This window comes from Cucurbita pepo, chromosome 10 (genome assembly GCF_057944985.1).
Source record: "Cucurbita pepo subsp. pepo isolate OVF chromosome 10, ASM5794498v1, whole genome shotgun sequence".
Classification (NCBI taxonomy): domain Eukaryota; kingdom Viridiplantae; phylum Streptophyta; class Magnoliopsida; order Cucurbitales; family Cucurbitaceae; genus Cucurbita; species Cucurbita pepo.
The window spans coordinates 17,838,847-17,853,439 of record NC_141807.1 but is presented as its reverse complement, the minus strand read 5'-3'; the positions used below and the strand labels follow the sequence as shown (position 1 = coordinate 17,853,439).

Below are 14,593 nucleotides of genomic sequence, written 5' to 3'. Positions count from 1 at the left end.
TAACATATTCAAATGGCCTTGTACCTTTGTGTAAGCCCTTTACACCATGACATAAGGTTCCTCATCAAATTTCATGTCATTTAGAGGTCACTTTGGTCATAAACTAATGGTACGTAATTGTAGGGGCATTTTAGTCATTTTACACCTACACTTGGTTTAGCCGTTATCATAACTTAATGGTCACCAAATTTCGTACATATCATGTCATATTGAGTCTTCTTCTAAAATTTCATGGACAACATAATTCATCTAAGGTTTGTGGCTCAGGCACTTCATTGAAATAAATGTTCACGTGTACAATAAGGTTGGAAAACTTACATAGTTCCTCACTTTTTTTTTTCACTATAATTTCATCTACTGGATCAATAGTGTTACTAGTTTCTGATTTATATTGTTCTCCTAATCAGATTCTCTACACTTACCTTATTGACCTGTTTGTCCATACATCCTCAAAATCTCATTTTAAAATACGAGATCTCCGCCTACACAAATTGACTCCAAAATGGCACTTTCTTTTGATCTAATTTTTTTTTTTACTCTCCTTATCATTAAAGAAAGACAAAGAAAAATTTTAGGGTAGAAACCTTCTCGAGAATTTCTCTTAATATTCGAACTCATAGCTGATGATAGAACTAGAATAGATATTTTCTGTTTCCTACTCACATGCACTCATACCTTTGTTTCTCGATCAATCACTAATTCCAATCTTCCTCCCCAATAAGATATTGCGATGCTGGTATAGACCAAAATTTCGTTATAGTCCAATTCTGACCAGTAATATATACCACGGCTTTGCAATGTGACTGATCACAAATCTGTATAGTCTATTTACTATAGAAGTTCCCAGGGAATTCATTACAGGAATGTTCTAATTAAAATTGTTCGTTCTCTATATTTTTAATAACTAAAACGAAAAAAGAGTTATTTTCCTTTCCTCATTGTTGTTTGTATTTGTATTGTTTGTAAGTGTCCACTTCATTTGGATCATCATTAATGTCTCATCTTTGTAGATGAATTCCATATACAAATTTGCCTATTTTCCAATACAAAATCAAGAAATTTGTAATACTTTCTCTTTCTGCTACCCACCCCAATTCTAGTGAATTTTTAGAGTCAAAATCATGACATGAAACTTGTTAAAAACTCCACTCTAACCCAATGCAAATTGAATGCATTAGTAAATCACATGGATCTACGAACGACTTACCGTATTTGATTTGTGGTCAAGCTAGAGTTTGAGAATTTGGTAAGTTTCATTGTAAACACTGTCAAATAGGCTTTTCTCTTGGTATACCCTATCTAGCATAGCCCAAAACTAATGTTCCTATAACCATAACAGAAAGGCATCACAACCCTTTCAACCCCTTTGTAATATCAAGAATTAGGTTAACAAAATTCTCTTCTAAAAATTGGTATTATATAAGCATGGTGGATATCCTCAGATGCCATAAAACTTGGGATACTTGAAAATCAAACTTAAAATGATAGTCTTGAAACTTTAATTATAGTAATACTTTTTAACCACTTGAGTGGACAGGTTAGGTATGGAGCAAATTAGGTTAAGTAGAGGTCCACACCAGATCGGGTCGGTTCACGTTTCAACCTGTGGGTACTAAGTCAGGTCACCACTTGAGTGGACAAATTTGGTATGGAGCAAATTAGGTTAAGTAGGTCCACATCACCCGAATGGTAACACGTATCCGCCGCACCCGAATGGTAACACGTATCCGCTGCCTGTCCACATCTCTTCCGCTTCAGTGTGCCCGTGTGTCACCACTTGAGTAGACAGGTTTGGTGACACGTGCCCGTGTGTAATCGCAAACTTTAATTTATGTTATGCGAAACTTGTAAGAAATCAACCTTAGGACAACATATAAAAATTTTGGTTATAATTATCAAGTTTACTCTCGGATCTAGGAAAAAAAAAACATAATTTAAATACCCATAAATTCTACCTCAGGACATTATTTGATTCTTTTTTGGAAAAGAATGCCAATTGGTCCCGAGTAACAATGACTCATCCTCCTTTTTAACACCCTGGAAAGTATATAAAACAACATTTATTACAAATTTTATTATGGAGGCATTTGGTAATTTCTTACATCATGCATAAGATACTCCTCCATGTTGCCTAACTTATATTAATAGTTATACATATTCTCTTTCTAGTTTTGCATAATATACAAAAATAGTATGCTTCCCGAAATTCTGAACTTATGGGCATAATGGTAATTTTACCATAATATAGGTAATACTTATCTAAAAAGAGAATATGCATGGTAATTTCGGGTTCACAACTTCAATTCCTAGGGAACACGTTTAATCCTTGTAACTACCCGGGAAAGAAAGAAAGAAAAGGAAAATATTATATATATATATATATATATATAATAAATAAATGAAAACGAGAAAAAAAAAAAAAAAAAAAACCCAGTCGCCGAAAAACCCGCGAGTTTTCCGGCGACCGCCGTGTTTCGCGGAACCCATGCGAAACGACGGCCACAGCACGCCCACCCTCAGCCCAGCATCTTCAGAACACCTGCAAAGGGAGAAAAGAGAGAAAATTTCGAGAGAGAGAGAGATTTCGGACAAACGTCGGCGAGTGTTCAGTTTCTCCGATGAGCCCTCAAACCACCCTTAAACCGACACCAAACGACCTGTTACTACCGTAAGAGAGATCCCTAACGAAAGCACAATAACTCAGGGTGCATTTTGTGTTATTTCGTAAGCGTCGTCGTCGGTAACCGAGGTCGGAAAGTTAGGTTTCTTAATCGATTCTTAGATCTATGGCTTTTAGGAGCTTTTAGGTCGCAAAACTCACAAAAAGGAAAGAAGGACGACGAACAAAGAGGAAAAGGGAAGGAAGAGGACCGAAATCGGCAACGGAAACGCCGCAGGAAGGAGAGAGAAAACTCGCCGGAAAATCGGCCAAAGTCGGGTAAGGAAGACGAGATCCACGGATCCGGGTCAACCCGAACCCAGAACCCGGGAGAGCCAGCCCGTTTCCCCCTTGGCCTCTGCCTTCGGCCCAGCCCAACTACAGCGGCCCAAACCTCAAACCGGCCCAGAAGCTACGGTTCAGTTGAACCAACCCAGACTAGACCCACGGTCCAATTGAGCCGGCCTGCAAACCAAACACTTGCGGCCCAGCCCAGTAAGCCGAGGCCCAACGTTTAGCCTTGGCCCAGTAGCCTTCCACAGCCCGCGACTCGAACCACGACCCGAACCGGACTGCGACCCGCGCTTCGACCCGACACTACCGCCTGACGTGGCTTTCTCTGCTGCTGCCACGTGTCACACAGCGGCGCGGCAGTCCTCGGCTCGGCTCGGCGCAAACGGCTCGGGCTCCCTCCGGTGACGCTCCGGCAGCTCCAGCGGCTGTTCGGCTCGGCTCACCTGTTTTCAGCCCGGTTTCCACTGTTTCGACCCTCCCGGATCTGTTTTCGGCCCCGATTAAGGTATCCGAGGCCGTTTTAGAGCCGTGTTTCACATTTATTAAATTAGGTAAATTAATTGTGAAATACTAACGGAAAGTGGTGAACGGTGTGATAGGAAACAAACCCCAGCGAAGTAGGAAGCAGCTCTCACGGAACGGGAGCTTACGTTTAGCTATTTAGGGAGTACTTCGGCCGATGCCAACCATGTAAGTGGCCTTACTATAGGATAGGCTAAATAATTGTATGAGTTATGATGATGTGTGGATTATGATGCTTGATGATATGTGCGGTATATACATATTTTGTTGAGTGACGCTTGATATGTTTGACCCACGTTGTGGCATTATGATGAGCATGATGATTGCATGATTGTTACCTTAATATGACGATGTTTTCCATATTGAGCATGCTAGATGATGATGAGTGCCATATTGCATCATGTCGTTAGATCGACGTAGGACACAACCCTAAGAGCATGAAAATGATATTAATATAAATATCCACGAGTATGAGTTACCTAGAGTAACAAAGAGATGAGACTAGAGGGTTGTGTCAGAAGAGACATTACGATGGATCTAGAGGGACCTCATGCATTTTGTATGTTCATAAGCATAGTGCTACTTCCCCTAGAGATGATGAGTGCGGACGCGCACCTTATGATAGCGCGAATGCGCACAGGTGCGAAAGCACACAGATGAGGGTGTTCATGAGGCGCATGACACTATGGGGTTTCGCTGACCTCCGGACGTCGCTACAGATTAGCTTGACCAGAGGGTCCAGGGGGTGTGCGAGCGCCCTGGGGACACACTCGCACGTGTGAGTCGTGTGTAGAGAAGTACTACACATCCAATTTGTCCGAGACTGGAGGCCACCCCTAAGATGATTAGAGATAGGTCCCTAAATCATGATTGCATGTGTTTGCATTTGCATGGCCCCTATAGTGGGGCCACTTACTGAGTATTCTTTGAAATACTCAGGCCGTGTGCCACTTCATTTTTCAGGTAAAGGCAAGGCGCACTTGTACGGAGGACGGCGGCATCGCGAGCAGAGACTGTGGCACGTGCATAGGGTAGATTCATATTTAAATTTCTAGTCTTAAGTTAGAATAGGTTGTTTTGCATTTCATTGTTTTAAATTATTTTGTATTTGTTTTTGTTTTCTCTAAATTTCAGTATTTCATATTTAAACACGTAAGACCATGGCTGTGTTTTCCAGAGAAGAAGTTGTTTTAAACGTTTTTTTGAAGTTTACGTTATCAACTATGTTCATGTAAGAGTTATATTTCCGCATTATAGATGAGCATGAGACGTTAGTAGCGACTCTGAGTATGTGGAAATTTGGGGTCGTTACAATCCTTCGTGGGCATATAATTCCTATATTTATGACGTCGCGACACGTATTGCACTCGTGCGAGATGCGGGTCACAGGTCGAGTTAGGTGGGCAAATTGGGTTGCGATTGCTATACCTAGTCACTCCACGGATCATGGATCAAGTAAAGCAAATTTGGCTCCTCCAATTTTTCACTTTTTATATATATATATATATATATATATTATTTTGTCTGAGTTTCTTAAATTTTTCTAAGAATTTCTTTACTCCTAGAAATTTAGTCTCTAAAATCTTGAATGAAATTTTGAGAGTTTGACTTTAAAAAAAAAGAATTGAGTTTTTAATTTTTCATCGAAATTGATGTATTACCAAATCACGCACTTATTGTCACAGGTGTAGATATAGGTATTTTAAAAATATGCCTTACGGATAATGTCGGATGGTTAATGATGGCTCTGATGGGTGGTTTTGCTAGAATAGGCAATAATGAGGTCACTATTTTAGTAAATGATGCAGAGAAGGCTAGTGACATTGATCCACGAGAAGCTCAGCAAACTCTTGAAATAGCGGAAGCTAACTTGAGGAAAGCTCAGGGCAACAGACAAACAATCGACGCAAATTTAGCTCTCAGACGAGCTAGAACACGAGTAGAGGCTATCAATAGCGTACCTAGTTGATCCGTCTAAATAAAAAATTATCCGTCATAAAACTTTCTTCACATGTTACTTGTTGTCTTTTTACACTTAAAAAAGTATCCTACAATAGGTGTTTTCTCACTTAAAACTTTACACATTACTCTCTATTTAGATACAAACTTTATATATTATTAGATTTTACTCTTGTGATATATTACGGTCCAAATTTCAAGGCTTCGAACTCGAATTGAGATTAAAAAGACGAAAGAAAAAATAAAAAAATAAAAGTAAAATAAAAATAAAAGATGAAAATCGGATAAAATTTAAATCAAAATAAAGACATACAAAATAAAATTCCCTCGAGTTTGAATTTATTACAAAAAAAAAAAAAAAAAAAAAAAAAAAAAAAAAAAAGGGAAAATGGGTTTGAGGTACAAATGCAAAACAAAATTAAAAAAAAATTGACGTTCTAGCTTGGCTAGCAGCCTCCAAACACCTGAAAAAAGAAGGAGGAAATGGGTGAGTATATAAATATACTAAGTAAACAACCTACTCGTAGGCTCTCATTATATCCTTAACCTAGTAGGTATCCAAAAGCTTTTCTCTAGACTCTAAGAAGTTCGAACCTAGTATCTACTGCTACCTGAATATCTGGGGTGCCTCAAAGTTAATTATGACGCCCCTAATTTTCTTGCCTAAACTAGCGACATCACCACATGCATGTTTTAAATAACATATGCCAAATTTTATAATAAACACTTTTAAATGAAGCCATGAACGTACACATTTAATTCCAAACAAAAAAAAAAATTGAAGTAACCTAGTCTTTTAGCATGAAAATGCTAGTGCTTTATCTTGGTTTTGTCCCACCTATTAACTATTAAATGTGAAACTTTGTCAAGCCAAATTATTTATTTAAATTTTACAATGGTCTATGTGTTAAACTTTGTCAACTTTGTCAACTTCTCCCACTCTAATCTTGGTGTATCCCCCACCCAAGTTCATCTTAAATCATGGTTTCTTAAATTTAAGGTATCTTGACAATCTCATATCTCATACCGTAGTCTCTCTCCATATACCTTTAAAATTTTGACCATGATCGTAATGTCTCGTCCAAACTGTGGCACGATACTTTTAAACCACTTCACAACTTCCCTAATTAGTTGTATTATTATTATTATTATTTTTAAATTTTCAGCTCGTATTAAGGCATGAAAGTTTTCTACATCCCACTACTTTCAAAGCTCAGCTTTCATTAAAGGCACTTATGTCATTCACCAATCAATTTAAGTATACATGTTTTAAACTTTAATGGTCTTAACTCAATTTTTTTTTTACTGATACTTATAATTTCATCTTTACATACTTCAAAGTTATAAAATTTTCTTTCAGACACTACCACTTTTAATATCTATAGTATACTATAAGATATTGACATCTATCAAGCTTCTTAGGTCATTTTATTTCATCTGACACACTTACTCTTCAGTATACATTGGTACATTCATTCCCATCTCTATGGTCATAAGACTGTGTAGTTTATCTATGTTCGAGATGTCTAACTGAAGCATATGACATTTCTTAGCAAAATCATCTTCACGCATACACTAACATTTAGTAGCTTACTAAAACTATAGCTACTCATTCACAATAACAACCTCAGTAAATCAAAATATCATCAATACAACAATTTACATTCACATCCCAAGGTAAAACATAACATATTCTACATTCTAATAAATATAGAATTAAGCCAACAATAATGCAGTAAATTATAATACAATCAATGGTGTAAAAGTCCAATTACGAGTTATATTTTATAATAATCAAGCAATAACAACATACACAATCAACTACATTTCATTTTTTTTATCTTAAGCAAGACATACGTGACGGAGATGGGGCATCAACGGTGGGACCATAGAACATGTCAAGCCTACATCGTAGATTAGTCTACAAAATCTATAACCTAGAGCTCTGATACCAACTGTAACGACCCGAAATTTTTAACTTAATTTAAGGTCGCTACTGTATACATACCATAAACATTGAATGTGGAGACTTCATTTAAATTCCATAAAACATAACCTTTATCTTAAAACATAGCCATGGACTTATGTGTTTCGAAAACATCTTTAAAACGACACAACAAAAGACTAAATAAAATGAATAAGAGTTTAAGTTAAAAACATCCTATTCTAGCCTAAGACTAAGAAAATAAATACCAGTACCCTATGCATGTGTCATGGTCTCGAGTTGCAATGCCGTCGACAGCCGTACAGGAATGTCTTGCCTTAACCTGAAAAATGTAGTAGCACATTGCTTGAGTATTTAAAGAAATACTCAGTAAGTGACCCCACGGAGTTAAATGCAACTATCACATGCAATGAAATGATGGGACCTATCTTTGGTTTCGTTTCTTTTTCACTACGGTGCTGTCCTAACGGGTAATTGTGGGCGTGTACCATATACTCTACACACAGCCCATACGTGCGAGTATGGGCTCACCAGCTAGTTCGCACACCGCTGGGCCACTTTCCTTATCCGGTGGGCATACTCTGGGAGCCCCTTATCCCGGAACCCGTTAAAACTAGTAACCGTCACGGCAGCGCTATGCAAACCATAACGATCGTTGTCCTGCCATTGGATGTACGCGATGGGATAGGGGTATCCCCCCAGATGCATTAACACACATAATGCATGAAGATCCCACTACTTCTACATTTATCATTAATGAACATAACCCCCCTATCACGTTCCATGCTTCATGTCCTTCTCATTTTCAATTTACATTTCATACATATATTCCTATCGGGGTTATGATTCCAGACAGTTTACCGTATTTCATGTCATACAATTTATGTTGTTTACATTCAAACATTCCATACAGTCATGCCATAACCATTCAAGAACAACATATCGTTACATGCATTACACATCACATCAGACTAAATAGCATACATAGTATACATTGTATCATATCATAAACAAGTCATAACGTAAACACTTCATAGTCATATCGTTCTCTAACTTACCATAGCATTAACGTTCTTATACCTATCACAGACATATCATTACGTAACGTACCTTAGTCATATCATCACAATAACGTATCCTAACCCTATCGTTCTATCAATCTATCACAAACCTATCCCTTTCTACCCATAACCTAACCATATTCTTTCATCAATCTCTCCTATCCATAGCACTCCGGTATGTAACCTAACCTTAACGCTTCATGAACGTATCTTACTCCTATTGTTACATTTCGTTTTGTGCATCCTTCTCGTATCCTATCTCAAACATATCCTTGAGCACATCGTACCATAATTATTATCATACAATCCACATATTATAACATAACATAACATATAGGAAACATATCGATCCACAGACAATTCACACATATCAATATATATGACACGTGCAGAACCACAGGACACGTGTCAACATTAAATATAACCATGCCGATAGTAAGGTCACTTACTTGGCTAGCTTAAGTCGTTGTCACGAATATATTTTTAATGAAAGTTCGATTTCGTCCTTTGAAATCTGAGTAACCTATATAAGCCCATGACATTAGTTTCAGGTTTGAACTCTACAAGATTATTTCTCTAATTTACATTGGTCCAATGTTAAAAGTCTTGAAATGTTATATATCTATAATTATATTTTTATTAAAAATCTTACTTTTCATGGTTACTGTTGTATAAGAGAGTAGATGCAGCTATTTCAAGTTATTCTAGCTTTACTATTCTCTGTATTTACCTTTCCCTCTGTATTTAGTTTGTGGTTTTTAATTACTTAATCTTCTTTTTTTTTTTATCTGTTGCCTTTTAGTTCTGTTCTCATTTATTCCAAATGTCTAATGGATCTCTGTTTCTAAATCTTTTCTTACGTGAGTGTTTCCTATTCAAAAGTTTTCTTAGCCCTTTTATCTTTAACCTATTCATTTGGCTACTGATAAAAAATTAATCTAATATTACTGATATGACGTGATTTACTAAAATCGTATAAATAATTGACATTTAGATTCTAACCCAAAGCTAGACCATTATAATAATTCAATGAAGATCTATAATTGGTTGTGATTTCTAAAAAATTAGGATAAAAGAAAATGAAGATTTAATATATACCTTGTTGATCAGATCTATCTTTGTAAATCTCCTTGTGAATCTCAACTGAGTAAAGATTTTTTTTTTTTTTTCTCAAGTAAATCTGACCATTATTGTTTTTTTTTTCTTAGTAGTAACAGTTACTTTCTGGGTAAGGATGGGTTGGAGAGAGATAATTGTGGGAAGAGATGAGAGGTTAGTGGAGATGTGTGGGGAAATGTTGTTTTTTTGTTTATTTATTTATTTATTTATTTATTTATTATTATTATTATTATTATTATTTAACTATTTTTTTTATAATTATTTTTATTTCTTTATTTCTTTATTTATTTTTGGGCTATTACATTACCTAACTCATATTCAAGCATTTTTTTTCTCTCTCCCATCTTTATATTTCATTGCTAAGGCAATCAATAACATTCTTGATGTTCAGGCTGAAAAGAAAAAAATTGGTATTTAATTTTTTGTCGGGGCTCGAGTATTATAAAAACAACGAGCAACAAAGCATGACACGTGTCGACCATCAAAGAAGGAAACTGTGGAAGGAAGACACATGTCGCTTGTACAAAAAATGACAAAAATCCCATCATGGGCAAGGTTCAAACAAAATGGGTCTCACAATACTTTGTTCAAGGATTCTATTGACATGACTAAGTTTAGGGCATAACTCTGATATCATGTTAGATGAACACGACTCCCCACAATGGTATGATATTGTCCACTCTGAGCATAAGCTCTCATGACTTTGCTCTGGGTTTCCTCAAAATGCCTCATACCAATGGAGATAATATTCCTTGATTATATAAACTCACAATCTTTCCCTAAATTAGCCGATGTGTTACTTTCATCCAACAAACTTAACTCGACTTAAATTAAGACATATCAAAGAAAATTGAGAAAAATTGGAGCTTCTAACGGGCGGGAAAACAAGTTTGGGAAGATGTGTGTCATCCAAGTAGCCAATTAGACTTTCTTTAAGTAATACTTAGAAATTATTAGGACGTGCTAGCATGCGATACCTTGATTTTAAGTAGTTAGAAAATGTACGTTAGGACTTTAAAATGGAAATTTTGGATGAAAATGCAATGAACGTTAGGAAAAATTACGAAAATACTTCTAAGATGAGATCTGAGTGCATGTTGATCTTAATGTTTTTCACTATGTTAGAAATGTGAATGAGATATTCTTATTTGTACTTTTAAGTGATGGGTAGATGTTATCTCCCATTGAAGTTCTCAATCTAACAAGTTAAGTTTAGGGCGTCAGTGCTGCAGTGGTTTCACGTTGACCTAGATTTGTACGTTTTCAATAAACTGAACATCCTAGGATCGTTAGCGACAATCAGAAGTCTAGACCTTAGTACTCCTAGAAATTGGATTAGTCCCAAAGAGCTAGTCCAAAGCGTCTAGGAACTGTGAGATGAGATTTGAACCACCTAGATACCTTAAGAACCTAGTAAACCTCGGACAACTAAGAAAGTATTACAAACCTAATAGCAATGTAAGACAGTACGTAAAGATACTCATATAAGTTTAAGATACCCACTTAAGATTTAAATGATCAAAGGAAAAGGATTAAGAGACCCAAGAAATTACAAGCAACCTAAATAAGTGGTTTCAATGCCGTAACAAGAAATTACGAGGAATCAAGGCCTTTAGAAAAAGTTTGGAAAGGGAAAAAAGTAAACCTAAAGGGTAAAAAGGTCATTTTATTCCGTTTTAAGTTGTGCAAAAATTTTCGTATTTTATTTTCTTTTGTGTTCGTCCTTGTCAGTTTGAGATTCGAAACCTCGAAAATTAGGTCGTAAAATTGCTTCATTTCTCAATTATTTTATAACGTATTTACTTTAGTTCAACCTTTTATAAGCCTAATTTATTAAGAGCCACATGCTACACTGTAAATTGACATATTTAGGCATTAAGTGGAAACAATGTTCATTTCGTTAAACTCAGCCAAATTTCAAATAATTAATCTCAAATGGACAAATTATATGGCTATATAGTTCTATTGTTGTTTAAGTTTATTTTCATATTTTCTTTTAATTAAATGAACATTAATTACCTTTGAATTAATTTACTATTTGAGATAGCATGACCTAATTAAATTTTAAAAATACCTAATAAACTATTCAACTTTTAAATTTGTATTAAATACATTAATTAGCTACACATGATTTCTATTACGTTACCAAAAATAAACATGGATTAAGTGATATAAAATATATACTCTTTATCAAAATATCATAAATTTAAATCTCACATTGATAGATCGTAGACGATGTTGAGTGAGGTAGAATACGACAAAGACGAACCATATGGATGCGTGTTGCATCAGGAGATGAGTTGAGACTGAGGCACCGTGAGCTTGATTGATGGTCGCTTTTATGAAGGGAGCCGAGTCGAGCTTGCCTTTTTATTTTTGTTTTTAGTTAACTTTATTTTAAGTATTTTGTTAGCATATATTCTCTTTAAAATCTTTTTTGTTTTAGATTTTCTTTTTGGTTTATATAATGTATATGTTAATTTACATAAATAGAAAATAGTTATGACTTAGTAACATTATTATATACTTTAAGTATGAAAAATAACACTTTATTAATCATATGTAATTACTTCCCAACAATTCCTAAGTCTTTATGTATATAATCTAATGACTTTTCGGAGTATAATACTTCCAACCATATTCATCCATATAAATGATATCAACTTAAAAGTAAAGATACTCAAAGGGATGACCAAAGGGGCACACCAGGTAAAGAGATGCCTGCATCAGCAATAAAAATGTTACCTGAGACGTACTTAGAAGAGTCGTGCACCAAGTATCGAACGACTGTTGTTAATGTAGGCTCTGAAGTTCCAAAGGTTTTTAGAGGAGACATTGTCATTGCAACCTTGTTAATCCAATCTTTTTGTAAGAGATCTTTTGTAATTTCGGATTTAAAGAGTCCGAGCGATATAGAATTCACATTAATTTTATGGGATCCTAATTCCATGGCCATAACCTGTTACAATAAATAGCTTTTAGATTATTGTTCTCCTAATTAATTATAGCTAAAGCTAGCTATGTGTAGCCGCTCATGTCAACCACCAGCAAATATTGTTCTATTTGGACTTTTCCTCAAGTTTTGTGAAACGGGTCTTTTAGAGGTTTACACACCCTTCTAAAAAATGTATGTCCTCCACCCAATTGATATAGGATCTCACAATCCACGCCACATCAGGGCCCAACTTTTTTGCTGACACTCGTTTCTTTCTCTAATCAACGTGGGACTCCCAATCCATGATCCCACATCGATTAGGAGGAAAACAAACCATTTTTTATGAGGGTATGGAAACCTCTGGCTAGAAGACGTGCATTTTAAAAATTTTGAGAGAAAACTCTAAAAAAAAATAATATTTGCTAACTATCAACTTGAACGGTTACCGTTAGTAAGCTAAACATTTAAAACTTTACCTTTGTCAAAGTGTTTAAGCCTGCCTTTGAAATAGTATAAGCAAGGGCACCGCGTTGTAGTGCTCTATTAAGACCACTAATAGAAGAAATATTGATGATAGATCCACCTCGATTGGCATCACGCATGTGCATGGATACATACTTTGATATCAACCACGCTCCCTTAAGATTTGCTCTCATGGTTTGATCCCATTCTTCCTCGGACAAATCTAAAGGAGACTTTACCGTCCCTACGAGCGATGTCATAACGAATATTTTTATTACAAATGATGAAATCGTTTACAGTTTTAAACTATTAATTTATAATAAAATAGATATTAGCCTAAAGATAACAATATCTACTAGCGGTAGACCTAGGCCGTTACAAATAGTATAAGAGTTAGACACCGGGCGATGTGTCAACGAGGAGGTTGTTCCCCGAAGGGGGTAGACATGAGGTGGTGTGCCAATAAAGACGCTGGGCCCCGAAGAGGGGTAGATTTAGTAGGGGTCCCACATCGATCGGAGAAAGAAACAAGTGCTAGAGAGGATGTTCGGCCATGAAGGGGATGTATTGTGAGATCTCACATCAGTTGAGGGAGAACGAAACACTTTTATAAGGGTGTGGAAACTTTTCACTAGCAGACACGTTTTAAAAACGTTGAGGGAAAGCCCAAAAAGAAAATTATCTGCTAACGGTAGATCTGAGGCGTTACAAAAATAATATGTAAAAGTACTATTTTTTTCAAAGGACAATGGACTTACCTCTCATACCGGCGTTGTTAACTAAAGTGTCAATGAAGCCAAATGAATCCCAAGCTTTTTTTATGCCATTCTCGATACTTTTTCCATCGGCGCTAACATCAAGTGTCACAGCCACTGCTCGGCAGCTCTCCACCGCCATCACGGAGGAGGCTCGGGAGCTGGAAGATACCGATGATGATGACGAAACTAAGAAATCAAGTCGATTTATTTCATCACATAGAGATTGGAGTCTATCGGTACGTCGTGCGGCAGCGATAATTTTGCATCCAGCTCTGGCAAGATCGAGACAAAGCTCACGCCCGAGTCCCGACGAGGCTCCGGTGACCATCACTACTTTTCCGTTCAAATCATTCCATATCTCAAGCTCTGGTTGGATCGCCATTGTTACTTGATTATGAGAAATGAAGTTATGATCTATTTATAATTTGAAGGATAAACTTTTAAAGGTTTGATGGCTCCACTTTCCTAATTTATTAATTGGTTCTAACCGTGGGTAAATAAATAAAGAAATCGGATTGGAAATTTCACTAGAAAAGTTTAACTATTCATTGACAAAAAAATCACTTGTCCGGTAATATTTTTCATTCATTTCTTAAATAAAGTTATATTTTAATGTTTTTTCTTTTATTTGAAAAAAAAGGTGAAACTAGTGTTTATTTTAATTTTTCATTTATTGAATATGGAATTTTAAAATTTGAGAAATCAAAAGACATTAACTTAGTTAGGTCACTCCGTCCACAAGGACGTGCTAGCGTACGAGCATTCCTTACCTTAGGTTGTTAGAAAATGTATGATAAGGACTTCGAAAGGCCGTTTTTAGACGAGTATGTATTGTATGTACTGTATGTATGTTATGGTAAAAATTATTGTTATGCCCCT

The 14,593-nt window shown here is 36.0% G+C and overlaps 1 protein-coding gene and 1 long non-coding RNA gene across 2 annotated transcripts; one reads left to right on the top strand and one right to left on the bottom strand.

The window, feature by feature from the left end:
• Positions 1-2,398: 2,398 nt before the first annotated feature.
• Positions 2,399-4,930, top strand: LOC147790925 (uncharacterized). The gene is made up of 3 exons (XR_015422764.1): positions 2,399-3,458; positions 3,553-3,643; positions 4,439-4,930. It is a non-coding gene; the product is annotated as an uncharacterized LOC147790925 (long non-coding RNA).
• Positions 4,931-12,092: 7,162 nt separating this feature from the next.
• LOC111784151 (uncharacterized) lies at positions 12,093-14,098 on the bottom strand. The gene is made up of 3 exons (XM_023664961.2): positions 13,715-14,098; positions 12,971-13,200; positions 12,093-12,518 (listed from the first exon to the last, which is right to left on the bottom strand). Exons 1-3 carry the CDS (start codon positions 14,094-14,096, stop codon positions 12,240-12,242), a joined length of 891 nt encoding a protein of 296 aa, XP_023520729.2. The 5' UTR covers positions 14,097-14,098; the 3' UTR covers positions 12,093-12,239.
• Positions 14,099-14,593: the final 495 nt, after the last annotated feature.

Coding starts and splice junctions, on each gene's coding strand:
- LOC111784151 (XM_023664961.2), bottom strand. CDS start 14,096: ATGGCGATCCAACCAGAGCTTGAGATATGGAATGATTTGAACGGAAAA. Junction 13,201..13,714: donor TAACAACGCCGGTATGAGAG/GTAAGTCCATTG, acceptor CATCGCTCGTAG/GGACGGTAAAGTCTCCTTTA. Junction 12,519..12,970: donor GCTTAAACACTTTGACAAAG/GTAAAGTTTTAA, acceptor TTATTGTAACAG/GTTATGGCCATGGAATTAGG.